This window comes from Parasteatoda tepidariorum, chromosome 3 (genome assembly GCF_982258835.1).
Source record: "Parasteatoda tepidariorum strain Cologne lab strain chromosome 3, Ptep-v5.0, whole genome shotgun sequence".
In the NCBI taxonomy this organism is placed as follows: domain Eukaryota; kingdom Metazoa; phylum Arthropoda; class Arachnida; order Araneae; family Theridiidae; genus Parasteatoda; species Parasteatoda tepidariorum.
In genome coordinates, this window is record NC_141757.1 from 120079138 (window position 1) to 120104111 (window position 24974).

At 28.2% G+C, this 24974-nt stretch overlaps 1 protein-coding gene across 2 annotated transcripts in view; it reads right to left on the bottom strand.

The window, feature by feature from the left end:
• LOC147814239 (pancreatic lipase-related protein 2-like) overlaps window positions 1-21507 on the bottom strand; it is a 160397-nt gene extending 138890 nt beyond the window's left edge. The window contains exon 1 of one of the 2 annotated variants that reach the window (XM_087159988.1): window positions 21237-21483. In XM_087159988.1, the coding sequence (XP_087016114.1) occupies window positions 21237-21288 (52 nt within the window). In that variant the 5' untranslated portion in view covers window positions 21289-21483. Of the gene's footprint in view, window positions 1-21236 lie in introns of both variants that reach the window. The other variant, XM_087159987.1, reaches the window with a different exon arrangement.
• Between the last annotated feature and the right edge of the window lie 3467 nt (window positions 21508-24974).

The window sequence follows — 24974 nt, forward strand, 5'->3', positions numbered from 1 at the left end:
GGATTTTAAAGTCGGTTAATCTGTAATATTAGGGGGACCAGAAAGTAATGTCTTTTTGGTGCATTTGATATTTCGTATCAAGATTTTATTTTTAATCAATAATATATTCTCCCTCATTAGTAACAACCTCTCAATGCCAGATAAAAAATGAATCGACATGGATCGAAAAGGAATGAATTGGCTTTTAAGACTAACGAACATTTAATGGGCAGGAAAAACGACATTAATTTCCAGTCCCCCTATTACTTTCAAATCTTAACTTATATTTCTGACAAAATGCAACATTTCAAATATTGCTGAAATAAAGACAAGGGCTACAAGACAGTTTTTCTTATAATTGTTTCGTAAGTGTTATAATTAGATTGACAGCATCTAATTTATTGTTGAAAGCACGCCATGGAATATAAATCATGATAATTAAAATTATAAGAATCGAATTTGTTTTTGCAACATAACTATAAATTTTAAATAAAGTTTAATTTTCCAAATTTTCAATCATAATAGCATGACTGCAGAAAACTCTCCACCTATAATCATTTCTCTTCCAGTTATTTTCGCTAAACTAAATTACAATCCAACAAAAAATTTCTTTAATTTCTACATGAAGTAACTCGAAAATTAAAGAGCGCATCAATAAAATTTTGATATTACAAAATTTCAGCCAATCGTTTTTAAGTTTTGAAAATGAGAAGCACATTCGAAACAAAAATTTTTCAAACTGCATTGTTGGAGACAATAACTTTTTTGAAATCGACTTTTTTATACAACGATTAACGGTACGACGATTTTATGTATATATTCATTTTAGAACTTCTCTGTCTCTTAAAGTCTCATTTTTAGGTTATACAAACCATAATTTTAGTTCCTTGGGTTGGGGGGGAACTGAGTATGTTTATGTCGTTTAATTTTAAAAGTGATGTAAAGTGCTTATATGAACTATCAAATTATTACATAATTTTTTTTGAATATATTACGTTTAATTATGTTATTTTTACCTTTTTCTCTCCTTCATCAAGCATAACGATGTATTCATGAAACAAAAATATCGCTATTTTGTTAATTTGATTAAATATTTGATCTACAGTTGAATCAGACAATAGGCTTCATTTCAGAATATTTAAAATTGTTTCTAGATCTTAATTGCGAAAAACTTACAGCGAGTCAATTTAATTTTTAGATAAAAATCTCTTAGCACATCTATTGTGTGTGATTTGGATAAATATCGTCATTAATTTCCAAAGTTCATTTTTTAATAAATTTTATACAAATTTATTTTTATTTCTTTTAAATTTTTTAGTAAATATCTAAAGTAACTGATTTATCATATTTTATAGTTTCAACTAAATTTATGAAGAACAGTTGCATTTGATATTTTATTTTCCATTAGTGCTTAAATGTTAGAAAACCGCATTTATTGCAAAATACGGGGATTTAAGAAAGTTACTAAAAATTGGAATGTCATATTCCCTAATTTTTAGGAAATTTGAAGGGGGGGGATGAATTATTTGTAGTTAATTCTTATAAACGTACTTCCCACGTCAAAACCTTATAAACAAAATTGGCGAATAACTCAGTTATACATCATCAAAGAATTAAAAATAGAAAAAAAAATGATTATGATTGCAGCATAATAAGAAATATTTTATTCACTTTGTGTGTAATACCAATCCCGATAAAATTTTGGAATTCTTGGATTTAAAAAAGAAGCTCTTTAAAGTCATTTGTGCAAAAGGAGTATGTGCACAGTGAAGAACCAGTTTAATCACTCCGCTCCCCTTTTAGCTTCCAGGCATTAGTCTCTCACTGTAAACAATCACAACCCCGTTGCTCCCCCCCCCCTTTTCAAGGAGGATTGTAAACATTTTTCTTCAGAAAAATGCTCAGCTAATAAAAATAATTTATATATATTATTATTTCCATGATATTTAATGAAAACATAATATCTGAAGAATGAATTTTTTTTTTATCTAGATTTAAACACAGGCAATTAGGAGCCATATTTTCATCATAGATATTTCTTAAATTATTATTTAAGAAATATTTTAACATTTTTAACTGCTGTATAATGTAATAAGGCAGAATTTAAACACTATTATTCAACTCCTGAAGTAGTTAAAATCAAGTAAAACGATCAAATATATTATTTAAATAACTACCATTGTAGCGCATGGCAGATAAGTAGGAAATACTATTCGATTGTAAAATTAAAACCCAAGATTTTTAATAATGTAAACAATGTGCATAAGCAGTTAAATAATCCAAAAGAATAAAGTGTGCTTGTAAACTTTAAAAAGGTAGTTCTTAGAAAAACGCGTTTGACATCTAGCATAAGAATATTCTTTTATAAAATTGATAGTTTTTAATGAAGAGATAAGCTCATCAACTAAAAATCTTAAAACGATCGATAAAATTAAAAGAAAAAGATAAGTATATCATGCGTAGGCAGAAAATCTCATATATAGTAATTTTTTGTTAACAAGCAATATTTTTTTGAAACACAAAATATTTGCAACTAAAATATATTGGTTTCATGCTCTCACTTATTATGTATTAGATAAAACTAAATGTTCAATAGATCATTCAGGGATATAAAAGATCACTCAGTTATTTTGGAATTATAGAATTGGATTTATGGAATTTGAATTAAATTTTTATTTTATTTTATGTTCAGTAAATTCGAGATGGAAAGTTTCTGATGAAAAAATGGGAAGCCATTCATATTATACGGTGACCATTGCTGATTTCAATTGTCTTACACTGCAAAGTTGTTTTTGGTTAATGCTGAATTATGAAAGAAAAATAGAACATAAATACTGAAATTTTTTTCTCTCGCCCCTTGTAATTTTACATTATGTTATTTGCAGCATAATTGCACAAATATATTTCGTAAAGAAGAAGTAAAGCGTTATCATCTGTGTCATAATAATATAAATATATATATATATCTTTGTCTCATTCTATGAAATTATGAAATTCAAGCATTTATGTTAATTTTGAAAAAATTATGTCTTAGGAAAGAAATTATTCATATATTATCTACATAAACCACATTTTTTGCAGAGGTATGTGGACCACTGCACTGCGGCTTTGCGTAAGGTGACCAGGTTCTTCAGAAAATTAAAAACCGGTAGCAATCTTTTTAAACGAGCATTCGAGAATTCACATCTTTATCTTTCCAATTATTTACAAAAAATAATTAGAGAACCTTTGCTAAGTATTTTTGTTCTATCTAATTTTGCTCTATTTGATTAGTAAGAATATTTAATTTCATGCACTAATTTTGAAATTTTAGAACCAGTTTTTAGCTTTCTAAGGGCGTAGACCAGATTAGCATAGCAGATGCATTCATGGCTCTTTAAAAATGATAATTGACAAAAAACTTTACTAAGTGGTAGCAAAAGGATAATAAAATTAGGAGAGCAGTTGGGGTCAGGGGATAGAACGATTGCCACCCAATGAGGTGAACCAGGTTCGAAGGCCGGCAATGCCTGGTAGATTTCAATTTTGCACCCGGCTCGCACCGACCTCAGAGCTGAGTTAATATCCTCAGTGGTAGACGGATTATGGGTTAAAGTCTCCTTGCAATTAGTCCAACTGCGAGAGGTTTTCGTGGTTTTCCTCATCATCTAACGCAAAAGCGGTCTAGTTACTTCAAAAAACCCTTCACGAAGTAAAATTTCTCACAAAACTTGATCCATGAGTTCCTTAGTCTTCTGGTTTGGGTTAAAAATTGGAAGGATATGGAGATGGTAGACGTATACCCTACATTGGGTCGGCTGTTCATCGACTGTTAAAAAAAAAATTAAGAATATTATTCCTAATTTAAGTTATGTAACCTTCATAGAAATACCGTCCAACCAACAGATATCTATATATAAAATCTGTTCGATCTGATCGATTCTCTCATCAACCCCTATTACTTCTACGCATTCATTTTTGCTATGCTACCGCATCAAATTAAAAAAATAATTATGAAAGTATCCCGAATTCCTTTTTTAAATCCTCTATAAATGAAATTCCCACATTAATTTTATTTATGTAACAATTTCTAATTTTATTTTTTTTGGAATTTAAATGTAATAAATTTGTTTGATTATTTACTCCAATTTATCTACTTAATTTGTTGCTACTATAAAAATATTTTAAATGTTTTTCGCTGAAGAAAAAGTGTAGAAATAGTGCGAAAAATGACTCTCTAATATTGCTCAACTATTTTGCATGTTTTTCAACTATTTATTATTCTAGTTAATAGGAAGTAGTTATACTTAAAAAATATTTATAAGCAAATATAACTTAATTATCGTTTATTGATTGTAAACCGATAACATGCTTATCAAAAAATGTAGCGTAATTAGATAACATCATGAGAAATTATAATAAAGGGACCCCACCTTCAGCTTTTATTTTATGTCTTTGATTTTATATTTTTGACTGCTTGTGAGAGTTCAAAAAGTTGGAAATATCTTCAATAAATTTATATTAAATACCTCTGTAATCAAAATAGAACCGAATAATGATACCTTCAAACGAGATAAGTAAAAAGTAGGATCTTGATTTTTATTATTGCCGAGCATTAGTTAATATTAGAGCATTTTCAGTTAGTTTGCAATTTTAAAATTAATTTGAATTAAAGTCTGATGGAAAAAATATCACTAACAAAGCCTTAAAGTATAAGTCAATATCATATGGATGATTAGTCACTAATCTTAATAAAATTAGACACTCCTCATTATCCCTTAAAAAAGCTCAATTAGCTGCGAGTAATTAAGGTCCGCGATTGGCTGTGTGTATTGTAGGTCCTCGATTAGCTGTGTGTATTGTAGGTCCTCGATTAGCTGTGTGTATTGTAGGTCCTCGATTAGCTGTGTGTATTGTAGGTCCACGATTGGCTGTGTGTATTGTAGGTCCTCGCTTGGCTGTATGTATTGCAGGCTGTGTGTACGAAAGTTTTTCGCTAAGTTCTTTAAAATAATAAAGTTCTAGTTTGAAGAAAATATCTAAAACTGATTTCCAGCTTAATCTCAATTAGAATCCATTTAAAAAGCAAAAAGCTTAATCGTTTTTTTTTTATTTAGAACAATTTATTTCGAATATTAAATTTAATTACAAAATATGTTTAATTTTATTTTTTTTTTAATTTTATTTCTAATTAATAATAGAGACTTAAATAATATTTTAGTCCTAAGAAAATGTCAGATATAAATTTTTAAAAGCTTCTAATGTAATCACTAGATTATTTTACCAACAAAATAAAAATAATTCGATTACAATTTATTAAAAGAAGTCTTATCATACAAGAAAATTAAGAAAATGGTTTTCTTCGAAACGCGTGTAAACATTAAAATATGTGTAAGGCGAATTTTTAAAAAGCTGTTATTTTGAAAGGTAATTCATGTTAAAATCATCTGAATTTAACAGAAAAAAATAATTTAAAAAAGGAGAGCTTTTTAAGATAACAATTTAACATTAAATGACTGCATTTTAATTAATAATGACTAGCTAACGGTATTATTTTTCATTAACATGTTCTTCGCTATAAACAGCTGTGCGAAGATAGCCCCCGAAAATGAGGAAATTCAAAAATTCAAACTGCATTCGTTTGACCATTTTTTGACCACAAATGACCACCCTTTAAATTTTTTTGACCACCCTTATTTTGGACATAATCCTGAAAATTAAATTCGGGGGCTAACTTCGCATTTTCACGCCAAATGAATAAAAATCAAATTTTTATATTGTATTCGTTTGACCACTTTTTGACCACAAATGACCACCCTTTAATTTTTTATGACCACCCTTATTTTGGACATAATCTTAAAAATTAAATTCGGGGGCTAACTTCGCATTTTCACGCCATATGAATAAAAATCAAATTTTTATATTGTATTCGTTTGACCACTTTTTGACCACAAATGACCACACTTTAATTTTTTTTGACCACCCTTATTTTGGACATAATCCTAAAAATTAAATTAGGGGGCTAACTTCGCATTTTTTCGAAAAATAAATAAAATTCCAATTTTTATATTGCATTCGTTTGACCACTTTTTGACCACAAATGACCACCCTTTAATTTTTTTTGACCACCCTTATTTTGGACACAATCCCAAAAATTAAATTCGGAGGCTAACTTCGCATTTTTTCGAAAAATATATAAAAATCCAATTTTTATATTGTATTCGTTTGACCACTTTTTGACCACAAATGACCACCCTTTAATTTTTTTTGACCACCCTTATTTTGGACACAATCCCAAAAACTAAATTCGGAGGCTAACTTCGCATTTTTTCGAAAAATATATAAAAATCCAATTTCTGTATTGTATTCGTTTGACCATTTTTTGACCACAAATGACCACCCTTTAAATTTTTTTGACCACCCTTATTTTGGACATAATCCTGAAAATTAAATTCGGGGGCTAACTTCGCATTTTCACGCCAAATGAATAAAAATCAAATTTTTATATTGTATTCGTTTGACCACTTTTTGACCACAAATGACCACCCTTTAATTTTTTTTGACCACCCTTATTTTGGACACAATCCCAAAAATTAAATTCGGAGGCTAACTTCGCATTTTTTCGAAAAATTTATAAAAATCCAATTTTTATATTGTATTCGTTTGACCACTTTTTGACCACAAATGACCACCCTTTCATTTTTTTTGACCACCCTTATTTTGGACATAATCCTGAAAATTAAATTCGGGGGCTAACTTCGCATTTTCACGCCAAATGAATAAAAATCAAATTTTTATATTGTATTCGTTTGACCACTTTTTGACCACAAATGACCACCCTTTAATTTTTTTTGACCACCCTTATTTTGGGCACAATCCCAAAAACTAAATTCAGAGGCTAACTTCGCATTTTTTCGAAAAATATATAAAAATCCAATTTCTGTATTGTATTGGTTTGACCACTTTTTGACCACAAATGACCACCCTTTAATTTTTTTTGACCACCCTTATTTTGGACATAATCCTGAAAATTAAATTCGGGGGCTAACTTCGCATTTTCACGCCAAATGAATGAAAATCAAATTTTTATATTGTATTCGTTTGACCACTTTTTGACCACAAATGACCAACCTCTAATTTTTTTTGACCACCCTTATTTCGGACATAATCCTAAAAATTAAATTCGGGGGTTAACTTCGCATTTTCACGCCATATGAATAAAAATCAAATTTTTATATTGTATTCGTTTGACCACTTTTTGACCACAAATGACCACCCTTTAATTTTTTTTGACCACCCTTATTTTGGACATAATCCTAAAAATTAAATTCGGGAACTAACTTCGCATTTTTTCAAAAAATAAATAAGAATCCAATTTTTATATTGTATTCGTTTGACCACTTTTTGACCACAAATGACGATCCTTTAAATTTTTTTTGACCACCCTTATTTTGGACATTATCCTAAAAATTAAATTAGGGGGCTAACTTCGCATTTTTTCGAAAAATATATAAAAATCCAATTTTTATATTGTACTCGTTTGACCACAAATGACCACCCTTTAATTTTTTTTTGACCACCCTTATTTTGGACATATTCCTAAAGATAAAACTGGCGTGAAGTTAGTCCTCAAAATTCAGGAAAATAACAAATTTCAACTGCACTCGTTCAACTGCACAACATTTTTGACTACAAATGACGACCTTGAAGTTTTTCCGACAATTCTTATTTCAGTCTTTCTTTTAGCGATATCAATATTATATATTTTAATTATAGCTGACATCTAAACGCAGTAATGATCAAAAACTTTTTCTTGCAATATAAAAATTTTAAAAATAAATTCCAAAACGACTATGTACTTCAAATACAATGATTATAATCCATAAAAACGAGGAATGCTAAAAACTATATGTATAAGTTTTGTTCACATTAATCGTATCTTTATTTTCAGCAATGTTATTTTAAAATTGTTTTACAAGTAGAAAAATAAAAGTTTAATAAGATGTAGTAAATCTAAAACATTTCTAAAAAAATTATTAAGTAGTTATACTGTTTAAAAACATTTTTCTCAATAATGATATATAAAATTTAACATATTTCCTCTATAAAAGAGTAGAAATAGCTTCATAGCAATAAAGTTATTTTAGAAACCAACCATAACACCTTTTTCTCCAGTAGTGTATTAGCTCGCATCGATATTATATATATATATATATAGATAGTAAATAGTTATTCTTCTTTAGCCATGGTACATAAAATTAGTTATATATTAAATTAGCATACAATAACAACTATTTTTTAGCTTTACTATCTAAGAATTCTTCATCAGCATTTAGGCATTTTATTTTAAAAAGCATTGATTTTTGAAAAATATAGAAATAATTATATACAAAATAGAAACACATATCTAATCACTATATTAAATTACATTTTCAAATCTAAGAGTAGCTAAGAATTCTTCATTAGCATTTAGGCATTTTATTTTTAAAAACATTGATTTTTATAAAATATAGAAATAATTATATACAAAATAGAAACACATATCTTATCACTATATTAAATTATTTTCTCAAATCTAAGAGTAGCTAAGAATTCTTCATTAGCATTTAGGCATTTTATTTTTAAAAACATTGATTTTTGTAAAATATAAAAATAATTATATACAAAATAGAAACACCTATCTTATCACTATATTAAATTACATTCTCAAATCTTAGAGTAGCTAAGAATTCTTCATTAGCATTTAGGCATTTTATTTTTAAAAACATTGATTTTTATAAAATATAGAAATAGTTATATACAAAATAGAAACACATATCTAATCACTATATTAAATTACATTCTCAAATCTAAGAGTAGCTAAGAATTCTTCATTAGCATTTAGGCATTTTATTTTTAAAAACATTGATTTTTGTAAAATATAGAAATAATTATATACAATATAGAAACACATATCTTATCACTATATTAAATTACATTCTCAAACTGACATAACTTTAATTTATGCAAAAACAATGGAGAAAACAATTTCAAACAAACTGCACAAAACTTACCAATACTATTTACAATCGGGTCTTAATCATTATTAGAATTTTAGCAATTACAAATAGAAAGGTATTTTTTTCACAATGTTGTAACCAAATAAATGTGTTAAATAATTACTCTAATACAAGTAAGAACATATGTAAAGTATGTACAAATGAAATGAGATAAAGACAGATTGTTAAAAGCACTAAAAAAAACATAAAATAGAAGTAAATCCAAGCGTGTATTAACACATTTTTCAAAAGGTATTCTTTCATGAATCATTTCGTTACTATTTTAACAATTGAACAATTCGAAGTCTCGTAGACCCATTGAAATTTAAGTTTCAGAAAAGACAAATATTTTAATATTTATAATTTAATATCAAAACTTTCTTTTTCGTATTTTACAATTTAAATAATTTTCAATTGTTAAGAGTCCCAAAGAAAGCGAACACCTTGAAATCTTTTGATCTTATGATCAAATTGAAAATCCGATCAAATGATCATTAGCTATTAAGAAAATATGTTTTCTTTCTGTACACTACATTAAACAACTACTTATGAAAAATTCGAACAGTATTTAAAAAGATTAATTCGACTAATCTTCATAATTTGTATAGACCAAAATATGTGGATTAATTTTTTTATTTAATGAATCATTTAAAAGTTTACGGTCACCTAGCATATCATCTCGTATTTCCCAGGAATTCCGTATTCGTCTGCAAAAGGAAATATAATGCCCTATTGAATTGTGTTCGATTGGTCCCATATACTGTACGAATCCAGCTAATATATACTGCTGTTTCTGAATCAATATTTTTTCTGGTATATCTTGAAGTACCGTCTGTTCATTGTGATGTTGGCGAAACTGTTGAACAATTTCTATGTCGCAGAATATATGGATACCAGGCTCTTTTTTCTTTGTCATATCTGATTCGCAATTGGGACATTTCAGTTTTTTATCCAAGAAATATTGTTCCACAAAGGTTTCAATGTACTCTTTCAAACATAGCTCAATAATTTCTTCATAAGGAATTTCAATCAAAGTATAATCTTTCTTCAAAATTCCACAGTGAGGACACATGCCAGTTTCGATTGCTGATGGAGTTACTTTAAACAACTGATTTATAATTGATCCAATATTTATTGCGCAGTTTAAAATACTGCAGTTATCGCTATTTATTATATTCATTAAAATTAGAGCTCTATCTTTGTAGAAATTTCTTGTAAAACCAGCTGTTGCATAATTTTTTATGAATGAAAATATTTGCTCATCATTATTGATATCATTTAATTTTAAAAAATAATGCCTGTTATCCATGTAAGCTGTAGACATTATTTCCACTATGGAATCAAACGCACATGTATTTCGAATTTCCATTAATCTTGTCCCAATATATAGAGCAGACTGAATGTTACCATTCCTTATAATAGAATTTTGTTTTTTTCTGATGGGTCGATTATGTATGAAAGATATTTCTGGACAAGGTGTTAGGTATTTCCCTCTTTTTTTATTATTTTGCTTTAGTGAAATTTTTAAGTTTTCTTCATCTGCATTCGTATTATTGGAATGGCCACATTTTTCTAAAACGGTTTTTTCGCAATAAGTATCCAATAATTTTTCTAGTTTATAGATTTCATTTGTCTTATTTTTGTTTCTCCAATTCTCTTCTGCGAACAGATAGCCAAAATTATCATCAAAAGCTTCACAGGTCGTACTTGTTTTTGCAGTTTTCTCTTTATTCAAATTATATAACTCATAATTTTCTGTATTATGACACGCTTTAGGTAAAACTTCTTGCTTATTCGTGTTATCCACGAATCCACGTACCACATTATCCACGTTATCAAAAATAATATTTTTTTTATTCGAATCCAATTCATTTGATGCTGTTTGTCCTTCTTTTGAGTTAATTATAATTTCTTTATCAAAAATTTTTTCTCGTTTCGGACGTTTATTACTTGAAAAGTCTGTTTCGTCCTTTATTGTAGTAATACTTCTTTTTCTTTGGGTATTATTTATTGCTCTGTTGTATACACATGCTGATTGAATATAACTCATATGCTTTACAAAAAATTTGTCAGCTCGAAGTATACTGCCATATCCATCTAAGACAGTTGTTTTTAAGTTTTTGAAATAAGCTTCAACTATTGCTGAAGACGCCACGTCGTAAGTGGAATTAAACGTTTGTTTTAAGATATTAGTCCATAAAACAAAATATTTGGCCAATTTTAGTAAGGGTTTAATTATTTCCGGTAAATAATAGGGGTTAGGATTGTTAGTTTCGTGGCTCTTATCGGCATTCTTTCGAGCACGCTTATGAATTTTTTCTAAAAACTTATCAATAAGCTGCTCATCGCTTGAACCTATTTCATTTTCAAAAATATCGATGTCTGTATAACTTCTTGTGCCCACTCCATCATCTCCACTTTCTTCATCATTATCGAAGGAAACGTGATCCAAATTAATTTCATATGTTTTTATTCTGTCAATTAACAGGCAAATTTTTTTTTGACATTCTATATCTTTTCCGTTGTCATCTTTACCACAGCATTCGCTCAGTGCAACTGTAAAAAGGGCAATTAACAGTTTTTTGAAATCCTTGATTTCGTTACACATAGAAAGAATTCCTAATGATCTTACGTAAAAATCTTTAATTTTGCTCAACTTACGATAAAAAACTTTTTTCGTGCTAAGTATTTTTATTACATGTGCAATATCAACACGCACAAAGCAAAATAATTTATTTGGCACATCTTCAGAAAATATCATTCTTAAAGAGTGCTGCACATATGTTTCTAAACGGCAGCTGTTGAAACTCAAAGTTATTGCATTTAGCAAAGCGAAAGAGAAATCAGACACGCATTCTCTTGGAATTTGCTTTGTATTTTTAACAAAAACTTGAAGCCAGTACTGTATGCTTATGGTGTCATGTTTCGTAGATATCATTTGAAAAACGGGTAATATTTGTTCTTCCCCTTCGACAACAGTTTGATATAGAAATATATGCTTAGATTTACCATTCAATTTTACAATGGGCTTTGCGATTCCTCCTGTGGCATCAATTACTATACGTTTTCCCCGTTTTATTGCATTTTTATATAAAATTATTTGAGAAGGAGAAAAATAAATACAATAAAAGTCATCTAACCCTATGTCATGAATATAACCAGCAAATTCGCCTTCATATTTTTTATACAGTAAAGATGAAATACAATCTAAATTTTTATTAATATTTAAATCCCTGTTTACAGCCTCTTCACGAGCTTTACGAAGCACGCTCAACGAAGGAATATAACTTGGTACAGGTTCACCAAAATGCATACCTCTTGAAGCATCCATTCGCCAGGTGGATGTCTTTTTATGAAGGAGACTTTCGCCAACTTCTGAGCGCCTGTTACCTCTTAAGTGTCTTTTCTGGATGTGCAATATTCCTCTAGTGTCAGACGTTGAAACTTGAATTGAAATTCCACGATCTTGTTTGGGTTCATTCAAACAATGACCCTTAAGCTGACAACCACACTCGTTACAGACACCTTCAATTTTCAACCAAACCTTATTTTCAATGTTGGAAATTTTCGCATGTTTGAAACTAAACGCACATGGCAGCTTGGCTATTTCACTAATTTTATGGGCAATTATGTCTGTCCAACCTGTTTGTAATTCCCTATAATTACGAATTCTAGTTTTTTCTCTTCTCAATACATTCGTCGGGGCAATTTTTTTCCATTCTTCTTCTTCCAAATCTATTTGAAAATTCATAGGAGGTAATGCATTCTGTCTTATTGGCTCAGTAACTGAGAAGTCAGAATCTTCCGAAGTCGAAATCGAAACATCGCTAATTTCCTTTACTTCTTCGATTCCACACTTTCGTTTCAGATCTTTCAAAATATCATAACGATTGAGTCTAACGTATACGTTCAGTGTCTTTGCATTTATGTTTAGTAATTCACTTGCTTTATTCCACACTGCATCAATTCTTGACTTTAAATTTCCAATGGAATCTTTAAAAATATTTACTTCTGATAAAACTTTAACAATATTTTCAGAATTGACAAAAGCTGGTCGAGGCATTTTGTGTAAAATGATATCTTTTAGGGAATTATACCCTGTTTGTTTACTTCCTAGTTACGCCAACTCCATTCGCCAAAATGTAGTCGCCAATATATCACATGACTCTCCAAGGTTATCAGAAAACAACGATAGTTATTTTCACTATGTTGAATAAAATTAAAAACAGCTTTCGTTTTTGTTCATTAATTAAATTTATTTTCCCCATTTTTGTTAATTTTTTGTTTTTCTTTAAAGTTATGTTTTTTTTTCCTTTGAAGCAGTATTAAAAAAAGTAACAGAGTTTTCAGAAAACTTTGCAAGTAACAAGATGGTATTTTAAATTTTAAAAAAATTGTGAAATTTAGTAACTTTAGTATAACTTAACAGCATAACTTAAAAGCAACTTAAACGCCAACAGGATGTTTATATTAAAAGCTTGAAAATAATTAATGCTTACAAAAACAAAATTTTTTTATCCGAGACCAAACATTACCTTTGGAATTTTATTTTTCAGACAATGTCATAATTAGACGATCAAAATCATTAAACATTGTAGAAAAAGGCTTGGCCAAGATAGACTATAGGCAAATTATGTCCTTTGAATTAAACATTCGAATTCAGTTACAATTTTCTCATTTTAGAAGGATAATTTTATGCTGCGCTTTAGTATAACTTCATTAACAACTATATATTTTTTTATGATTACGGCTGAAAAAAGAGTGGTAAAAAAAACTAAAAAGTGGTAACTTGGGGTCAAAAAATGGTCAAACAAATGCTGTTGAAACTTTTTATTTTAACCATTTTCAGGGTCCAACTTAATTCCACCCTAAAACTTTATTTTTATAATTACGGCTAAAATAAGAATAGTAAGAAAAAGAATAAAAGGTTGTTATTTGTAGTCAAAATTGGTCAAACGAATGCACTTGAAATTTTTAAATTTTTCTCATTTTCAAATGGTTCATTTGTGGCCAAACGAATGTTGTTAAGAAAGTAATTTTTCTTATTTTCGGGGGCTAAATTCATGCTTCTCCCAAGTCTTATTTTTAGGATTACGGCATAAATAAGGGTGGTCAACCAGAACTAAAAGGTGGTCATTTGTGGGGAAACGAATACAGTATAAAAATTAGATTTTTAATTATTTTTCGTAAAAATGCGAAGTTAGCCCCCTAATTTAATTTTTGGGATTATGTCCAAAATAAGGGTGGTCAAAAAAACTTAAAAGGTGGTCATTTGTGGTCAAAAAGTGGTCAAACGAAAACAATATAAAAATTGGATTTTTATTTACTTTTTGAAAAAATGCGAAGTTAGCTCCCGAATTTAATTTTTAGGATTATGTCCAAAATAAGGGTGGTCAAAAAAAATTAAAGGGTGGTCATTTGTGGTCAAAAAGTGGTCAAACGAATACAATATAAAAATTTGATTTTTATTCATATGGCGTGAAAATGCGAAGTTAGCTCCCGAATTTAATTTTTAAGATTATGTCCAAAATAAGGGTGGTCAAAAAAAATTAAAGGGTGGTCATTTGTGGTCAAAAAGTGGTCAAACGAATGCAATATAAAAATTGGAATTTTATTTATTTTTCGAAAAAATGCGAAGTTAGCCCCCTAATTTAATTTTTAGGATTATGTTCAAAATAAGGGTGGTCAAAAAAAATTAAAGGGTGGTCATTTGTGGTCAAAAAGTGGTCAAACGAATACAATATAAAAATTTGATTTTTATTCATTTGGCGTGAAAATGCGAAGTTAGCCCCTAATTTAATTTTTAGGATTATGTCCAAAATAAGGGTGGTCAAAAAAAATTAAAGGGTGGTCATTTGTGGTCAAAAAGTGGTCAAACGAATTCAATATAAAAATTTGATTTTTATTAATTTGGCGTGAAAATGCGAAGTTAGCCCCCGAATTTAATTTTCAGGATTATGTCCAAAATAAGGGTGGTCAAAAAAATTTAAAAGGTGGTCATTTGTGGTCAAAAAATGGTCAAACGAATGCAGTTTGAATTTTTGAATTTCCTCATTTTCGGGGGCTATCTTCGCATAGCTGCTATAAACATACATACACTTTCGGAGAAATAAAAGTAAAGAAAATCATTAATTTCTCTTAAAATTGTGTGAAAACGTTTCTATGCATTTCTTACATACCAAAAAAGTTACTAAGGAAAAGTTACTAGTTAATATGGATGTGATAATATTTCAAATAGAAACGATTATTTATTCCTATACATTAACTGATGAACTTTCATCTACATTTATCTGATAAAAATGAAATGAAATCAGTTAACATCGTACGTAAATATGTTTTAAGTATTTCCTTTATTTGTTTCATACTTATTCGTTAAATACGAAAAAGACCGGGGTGTGTGTTTCCGAGAAGGCGGTTTTTAAGTGCAAACGAGGACCCCCGCTGAACGTGTGGTTTTATCGACCAACCGAGGACGTCGTTTTTGCACGCATACACACTTTGACTCGGCTCTTTATACACAACTTTGATAAATGCTGCCAATCGAGGACAAAATTAGATTTTGCTAAAAATTTTTCTGGGACTATTTCATGACCCCCTGAGTACGAAAATACCATTTTCTAACCGAGGAACGCGAAGAAAGTTAAGAAAAACAATAAGTTTCATTTATTGCGCATAAGCTGCAAGTAAACAGAACTCATTAGATAAGTTCAAAATGAAGATGAAACTATAGACATATGCAAAAAAAAAGGGGGGGGGAGAAATAATAATGAAAAAATAACAAACAACTGATTAAAAAAAAATGAAACTTTTTTTAAAAAAACTGGAAAATAAAAGATATAATCTTTTCATCAGCCCACACGACTATATCCGCAGAAAGAGTGCTTTCTGATATTGTATCAATATAGCCAAAGCAAAATATATTAATACAATTGTTATGTTGGGTTGGTGCTGTTATATATAAAAAAAAAAAAACTAAAGATTATAAAAATTTAAGAGAGATAATGGCCGAACAACTCTATATGGTATTTTTAAAAAAAATTTATGATAACTCATGATGTTACGTTATAGTGGCAGACATGAAGTTATATTACAGTGATAAGAAAACATACCTGTGGGCGAGCACAATCACAATAAAATGGAGGTACTTCTAGAGGTAAAGAGAAATCCAAATTCGCACAGAGTCTTTAGTAGACATACAAAAACACATTGAAGTTCACTAAAAGATTTTTCTTTATTTTTGCTACGTATCAGAGAGTTTCATTCTTAACATAGACACAGGAAAAACATAGATGAACATTCCAAAAACATCCAGGTCAGCATTCCGTACCCACAGGGCCGGATTAACCTATAGGCACACTAGGCACGTGCCTAGGGCCTACGAAATTTAGGGGCCTACGAAAAACTTGGGAGAAAAAAATTTGTTGACAAAAATAATTTAGCTTTATAAACAACAAGTGTATTTTGCACAAAATTATGAAGATACAAATAAAAATATAATATTTTTCGGTAATAAATTATTTTGCATAATCTTATGATCTAATATATTACTTTTTTGCGATTTTTGGATTCAACGAAATCTTGTATTAAACTGTCGAACTCCAAACTACGCAAAATGTCGTAATCAATAGACATAAGTGCGAGCGATGCCGAACGATCTTGATTCATTGTTGAACGCAAATAATTTTTTATCAATTTTAATCTGGAGAAAGATCTTTCTCCTTCTGCATTTGATCCAAGAATCGACAAATATATTCTTAATGCAATGTGAAAGTTAGGAAAAGTATTCACAGGTTTATCTTTAATTTGAGCCTTCAACATTTCTTGTGCAGATTTACGTTCATACAAATTTGAAAATAGTAAAAATTCATCTACAAAGTTTTGCTTTAAATCCGATGAGTAAATTTTCACCAAATTTTGCGCTTTTAGTTTAATCTCAGATTCTGACAAAGGGGGGAGGAGTGGGGGAAGGAGGGGAGGGCCCCAAAACGGCTATGCCTAGGGCCTACGAAAGGTATAATCCGGCTCTGCGTACCCATATGGTTATCCACTAGTTTTTCATGATGGTGACAGGTAGAGGATCTGGAGACGGCCCAAATTGGTCAAAAATGAAATAGAAAGGCTGGGGCGATGGATGGCGAACGTTGTCATACAAAATGACCAACTTCAAAAAAACAGGAACTTTGCATATTTAAGTCGAGGAGCAATGAAGTTTGCTCATTCCAAAATAATAAATCTGAGTGAACCTCATTAGAAACGACATGATCAAACTTGAGTTGTTGAAAGATTCCGCAGCACAAAAAAATCACTCTCGCAGCCTGTTGAGATAGTTGCAATGGCGGAGAAAGAACGCCATGATAAAATTAAAACTCCGTCTCTCAAAAGAGAGGAGGGGGTGAAAAAGAAAAATGAAAAATCCCTGTTAAGGGATCGTAGTATATTGGATGTACCTTAATTCGAATGCTCCCTGCTCAAAAAAATGGGCGATATTTATATAAAAAGGTTTAAGATTGAAGTTAAAGTACCTAAAATGCCGCAGAATCGTGGCTAAAACGGGAACCGAAGTGAACTGATGAACCGGTAAAAATAAATCATAATTATGCACTAACTGTGACCATAACGGACCATCTTCCATGTGTTCACATCAAAGGCTGCCGAAGGTCACAGGCGTGAAAGTCGACAGACAGTGCGGCGTCGCGGGAGAGGGGTCAGGAGTCGGCCTAATTTTTAGGTCACAATCTAGTTAAAAAACTTGTGATTACGTGACACAATGTCACAAGAATAGTGTGAGGAGCACTCAAAAATTTTTTTTTTACTAAAATTACAACAAATAAAATAGAACACAATAAGTATAAATAACACGTAAAAGCAGAAAATAAAATAAAATAAAAAGAAAACATATAAAACAAACATTATAAAACATGACAAAAACTATAAAGCGAGTAGCGAAATCAGATGTACTTACATGAACGAGAAATTTTTCAAGAATGACTTAAAAATATTTTTGCAACAATTTTGCCAGATTGCAAAATATGAAAACAAAAGCACAAATTAAGTGTAACTAGAGGAATTCAAACTACCGTTCTTACTGCATTGCTGAAGTGATTTGTTATTCTGAGTTTTGATTTGTTAGTTACCAAGGAGGGGAGCGAAATGGATGTGCGCAAGGTAATATTATACTGGATAATTTAAAAAGGTGACCATAAATAATATTAGAAAATAAATATTTATTTAAGGAAAAATATAAAATAGAAAAGAGAAACAAAAATTGCCTGTTTTGCAAATAATTTTAGCCACGGATTTGCCCGAAATGGATTTGCACATGGAAATATTACATAAATTATCAAAGAAAAAAATTTTAGTAGATAATCTTAACACGGATTTGCCCGAAATGGATTTCCTCATGGAAAAATTAATACAGAAATGTTCAGTAAATAATCTTACCCACGGATTTGCCCGAAATGGATTTGCACATGGAAAAATTATACAAATTAACAAAGAAATTATTTAGTAAATAATTTTGGGAAAGGATTTACCTGAAATTGATTTGCACATGGGAAACTTATATAAATTAACAAAGAAAATTTTTAGTAAATATATCCACAAAAATATACGATTAATTCAATGATTTTACATAAAATTTTATTACTTTAGTTGGGAATCCATTTTTTTTTTATCAAATTTTCAAAGAAATTATCTATTTGTTTTTTGGATAAATAAATATTACTACACATTCTTTTAATTCTGTTCATTTCATTAAAAGTGGTATTTAAATAGATGCTCCTAGAAACATTAGAATTCCAAGTAATTAGTTTATTAATATTAAAATTAAAATCATTTCTTTTATCGTATAAATCAACAAAGCAGATATTTTCAACTTTTGTAATACCCAAATCCAAAAAATTAAAATTAATATTATCACCATGATTAAGAAGCAATATTAATTCCTCAGGGTAAATATCATTTAATAAAATAGTATAATCTTGAAAATTAAAGATAATTAAGTCATCAATATATCTAAAAACAAATTTAGTACTAAGAGTATAATTTTTTTCATAACAATGCAAAAATAAGTTAGCTAAGAGAGATGAATAATTAGATCCTTGTGGTATTCCATCAATTTGAAGAAAAATATCCTTTCCATTGTAAAGATAATTATTAAATAGACAAAAATTTATCAGAATATCCCAATATTCAAAATCGCAACAAAGGATATTTTTAAAATCATAGTAATAATTCAAAAGGACATCTTTTAGTTTAGAAAGGGGAATGCTATTGAAAAGATCCTGGAAATCGAAAGTCGCAATAGAATTAATTTTATTATGTTTAATGAAATCTAAAATCGGTTAATTATTAGTGATAATCCAAGAGAAACCTTCTTTAGAAATATTGTTAGTAATTTTATTTAAGCAGTTAGAAAAAATGGTGCCAGGTTTAGTTAGATAAGTATTAGATCCACATGTGATAGTTCTAAATTTTACAGGAATTTTACGAAATTTAGGACTGATAATTAAGTAAGGAAATTGTATATTGTTAATTTTAATTTTTAATCTCTTATAAAAATCTAAAAATTTTTTAATGACAATATTATTATTGAAATTATTAAGTTTAAAATTTTTACTATTTTTTAATTCCGTATTTAAAAGTTCAGCATAGAATTTTTTACAGAATATAGCATAATTATTGTTAGCTTTGTCTATGGGAGTAATTACAAATTTTTTTTGAAGTAGCTTAATTGATTGAATAATGAAAGGAAAATTTATTGGATTGTTACTCTTATTTAAATTATCCTTATTATTGAAAACAAAGTTTTTAAAGTAATAATAAACACCCCATTTCCATTCTATTAGCATACCTAAAGGTAAAGAGAATCTATTTGATATCTTTAAACAAAAACTATATATATATATATATATATATATATATATATATATATATATATATATATATATATATATATATATATATATATATATATATATATATATATATATATATATATATATATATATATATATATATATATATATATATATATATATATATATATATATATATATATATATATATATATATATATATATATATATATATAATAAATAAATAAATACAAGAAAACACAAAGAAAGTTAAGAAAAACAATAAGTATCATTTATTGCGCTTAAGCTGCAAGTAAACAGCACTCATTAGATAAGTTCAAAATGAAGAATAAAACAAAGAAAAATTATACCCCCTTTTTTTCATATGTCTATAATTTTTCTTTGTTTTATTCTTCATTTTGAACTTATATATATATATATATATATATATATATATATATATATATATATATATATATATATATATATATATATATATATATATATATATATATATATATATATATATATATTAATTTTTATTAAAGTTTCAAATAAACTGGATAATCTTGGTAATATTAAACTTATTGTTAATTAAAATTATAATTAGTTGGTATTAAAATGTTTTGGTATTAGAATTTAATAAATTTAAAAGGGTGTGTATAAATATAATTTAAATATGATATTCAAGTATGATATTTCTATTTAAAGGATAATAACTTAAAGTTTGAAAGTTTAAAATTCGAAATGAAAAACGATGTGAACAATTAATTATTATTATTAGTTGGTATTAAAATGTTTTGGTGCTAGAATTTAATAAATTTAAAAGCCTTGAACTTGAAATGCCATTAGAAGGAATAAGAATAAGCATTTTTATGTTTAACATTGCCACTGACGGTAAAATATATAATATTTGTTCAGTTTTCGATAACTACTTGTTTTTAGCACGTTTTGCTTTTTCACTTAAACTGTGAGTTTTTCGAGCTTTAAGAGTATTTGATTTTTTTTTCTAGTAGTTTCATCTGCTTCTATTTTTGTAAAAAAATATTTTGGAAAAACTCTGTTCCCATGATAACGCATATTTTACTCTATAACAATGGTTTTCATCAATGAAATTTTGTCTTCCCTAAATCACATAACGCCGGAAAGAGGTAATTGTTTACAAACCTTGGAAATTTGAAAACTGGCGGAAAGAAGAAAAAAAGATGCGATTCAAATCCGTGCTTCCGTTCTCCAGTTATTAACGAATATATATTCTGACAGAGTTTTGCTTTTATATATAAAAAGGGTATGCTTACAAAAGGAACATGGCAGGAAAAAAAAACGCTGTAAAATATGATTGCAAACAATAATACAAAGTAATTTACATTTATAATTTTCTTACCATTAGACTTTAGAACCAAAATTGATGATAATACACACAAAAAGTAATTCATGATTTATAAAACAAATTGCCTTAAACAACCACCTACTAAATTCCTTGAGTATTGCTATAGTATTCTTTAAGACTTTACTTTTTTTTTTTTTAACTTGGCATATATTTTAATACATTGAATTAATATGATTTTAACAGCACATCCAATTACTGCTAGGAAAAATAATGAGCATCAAAAAGAAAAATTCCTGCATTTAAGTAGAGAAAAAGCACGAAATCCTGTGTGTAAGTCATGTTGCAAGTATTATAACTTTTTATCGATAACAAGGAGGTATTAAAAGCTTACCGCTGGATAAATTTCCATAATCCTGAAGACAAATACAGGGTGCTAATAAACTTAATCAAATAAATGAGTATTTACCTTAAAAAGTTAAAATCAGCCTTCTAATTTATTATTATTGTATTGTTTGTCATAATGGGATCAGCCAGCAAATATAATTTTAAAAAACAACGTTTTGTGAAAATCTGAATAATTTTTATAATAAACTTGCCGCTTCCGGGCACCAGCTATTTAAATAAGTAAAATTTCGAGTATTTCGGAATTTAAAATCGTACAGTTAAAAATTATACTTATCAAATGTGTAAATGTAATAAACTCCTATTGTTCAAGTGACGGTGGATTTAATTTTTTGTATCTCACATGTTTATATCAAATCATGGTGAATTCGCGATTGCAACACTTGAGTACGCCCTCTAGCGGGAGCCTGAAAATATGAGGCATTTATTTATTAAGTTTTCATTTACTTCCGTCAGAATCATTGGCAGAGTCAGGCGCCATTTTCTAAGCATCAAATAAGGAGCAAAATTTCCCTTAGGAATAGGCCGAAGAACTTGAAAAAACTCTCCAGAACATTGGTTAATCTTTCAGAAACTGAATACGCCCAACATTTGAAGAAAAATTCCTCAATAATTTTTAACTTCCATTACCAACAAACTTGCAACTGATAACTTCCGATTTCGCTATCGCATACTGTTACAGATGTGTGTATTAAGGTAAAATGCATTTCTTCTGTCTTCAATTCATTACAAATTTAATTGAAGTCAACATTGCTTTCTTCATTACAATGAATAAATGTGAATTCAGTATGTACAGAACTGTAATAGTTATAGAATATTTTTCTGCTTTATAGAATAGCATATATTTCTGTATCTATATAATTCGGAAAACAACAATAAAGATTCATCCGAATTACTTGAAATAGTATCATTTGAGCTAATTATTAATACATTTTTATCGTTTTCTTGGTAAGTATATTTTAGTTTTGAAAGAATAATTTCAACTAGAATTCAGCTATTCTGTTTTTAAGCTACATATTAAAGTTCATATCAAGATCTTACAATTATAAAATTTTGAGGTGTGTTATGTTATCTAAAAGTAATGAAAGGATAATCTATTTATATATTATTTGAAAATAAAATTTTCGTATGAAGAACATAGCATTTTGGAATTCTCCGGATTTATAAAGCAGGTAAGTGTTATGATTTTTATAATAAAAAATTTTGCTAGTAAATAATTCTATTTTGATGATAGTTCTCTACAGAGTGGTTTTTTACGTCTGATTAAGAACTATAAGAATTAAAAAAAAAAAGAATACGAAAGTTTTTTATTTCAATATGAGGAATTTGAATCGTTTTTTTGTTCAAAGAATTCTTTATTTTACGTTTTTTTGTTCATAATGTTTTGATAAAAATTGTTGTCAAAATACTTTTTTTGAAAAATTAAATGGTATAACTTTATGTGTCTATATATACTTCTTGCATATTCTAATGTTTGAAGTAATATGATTCAGAAAAGAATGGAATAAAAATTCTGTACTGATGTATTAACGCCACCACAGCTGCAGATTTGGTGGTTTATTTGTGCAGCCAATCTGCACCTAAACTTTTTGGGACAAGTCATAAAAGAAAAAAAGAAAATTAAAATCAGAACACTTTCAAAATTCCATTTGATACCATTTTGTTTTCGATTGCGTAAGAAAAAATATCAAACATTTTTCTTTCTTAAATTTTATAAGCTACAATAAAGAAGGAACGTTACAATGCTACACGCTACATTAAAGACGTCTCCAGAGTAACTGAATGACTGTTCATATAGAAATCGCAGGTATTCGTCACATACAACAACGCCCCCTATAGTTCGTTTCGATCGCGAATTTAATATTAAAATGTTAAGTACAACTCATGCTAACATTAAAAAAATATGCTAATTATCTCAATGATGCCGTTGATGGATAAATAAATTAAATTAGCAACTTTGTCAAAATCAAACTGTACACTTCTATTAATAATAATGCGAGCCAATGAATTTCATTTGCAAGTGTTTTTTAGCCAAAACGAAACGAACTACAACTGTTGTTTTGATGAATCCATAAATCACTAATTATCAAAGGCAAATTAACGACAAATGTAGTAGCGGCTATAAAAATTTTAATTAATAATCTATCTACATATTTACAAATAGCTTACATCATAACAAGTTCCATTAAGAATCTTGCAGTCACGACTGGCTGGCAAGTGCATAGACAGGGTTAGTCCTACGTCATCAACGACGTCACTAGCTCTCTTCACTCCAAACTTTGTTTTGAACGGAGCAAACAATATGGCGTTTCTCATGTAGTTAAAAGTGGGTCAACTAAATCTCTGAATATATTAATATAGAGTCGAATTTAACCACTGAAATGGCATGAAAAAGTGCTGCATATATTAATATTATGTTAATCTCTTTTTATGATATTAATTGGAGTAGCTTATTAATTGTAAATGATTATGAAAACTTTTTGTATGTATGATAGGGAGAATTTGTATTTAATATTTACCATATAAATTGTAGTTATAATCTGGAAATCGGAAATTTGTCAATCTTATTTTTTGGAAAATGTTATTTCTAATTTATGTTTAATTTTTCTTAAAATATGTATATTATATTAAATCGATTTTTTTTTATAATATTGAGACAACTTATTAATAGTAAATAGTAATGAAAATTTTAAAACAAATTAAAAACTTATGTAAGGAGCATGAATAAAGTCAGATAAATTAGTGAAATTTATAAAGCATTTAAGATACACGTTTTTAAAATAGTAAATTTACCAATAAATTTGAGCTAAAATGATAGGAAGTAAAAATAAGTTATTAAATAAGTTAGTAACATAATTTATTCCTATTTAGTAGTTAAAAACTAAAGCTAATGAGAATTAGCAGCAATAATCAAAAAATCTTACGCAAACAAAGTTTACAATAACTACAAATTTAATCATCAGACATAATTAAATAAACAGACATTAGTATTGATAAATACAATCTAATTATAGATTAAAAATTACAAAACGTTTTAAAACAATGCATGCCTATCCATAACTAAAGAAAAAAATTAGATGTAGATCAAGAATATGTAACAAATTCTAAATAAAATAAAACATTATTATAAACATGAAACAAAAGTTAAAAATATTGACGCTTAAATTTTTATACATCAAAATTAAAGATAACTTGACCATTTTGAAACTTTTTTTTTATAGAATTTAATGCACTTAACTCGTAAAATCTACTGATACCCCGTATAAAGAAAACTACTTAAATTAGGAATAAGTCCCTTAGAAGCGCTATATAAATTTATTTATTTCAATAATAAACTAAAAATCTTCCGTCTTAAATTCGCATAGGAAATGCCATTGAAATGGTTCGTTC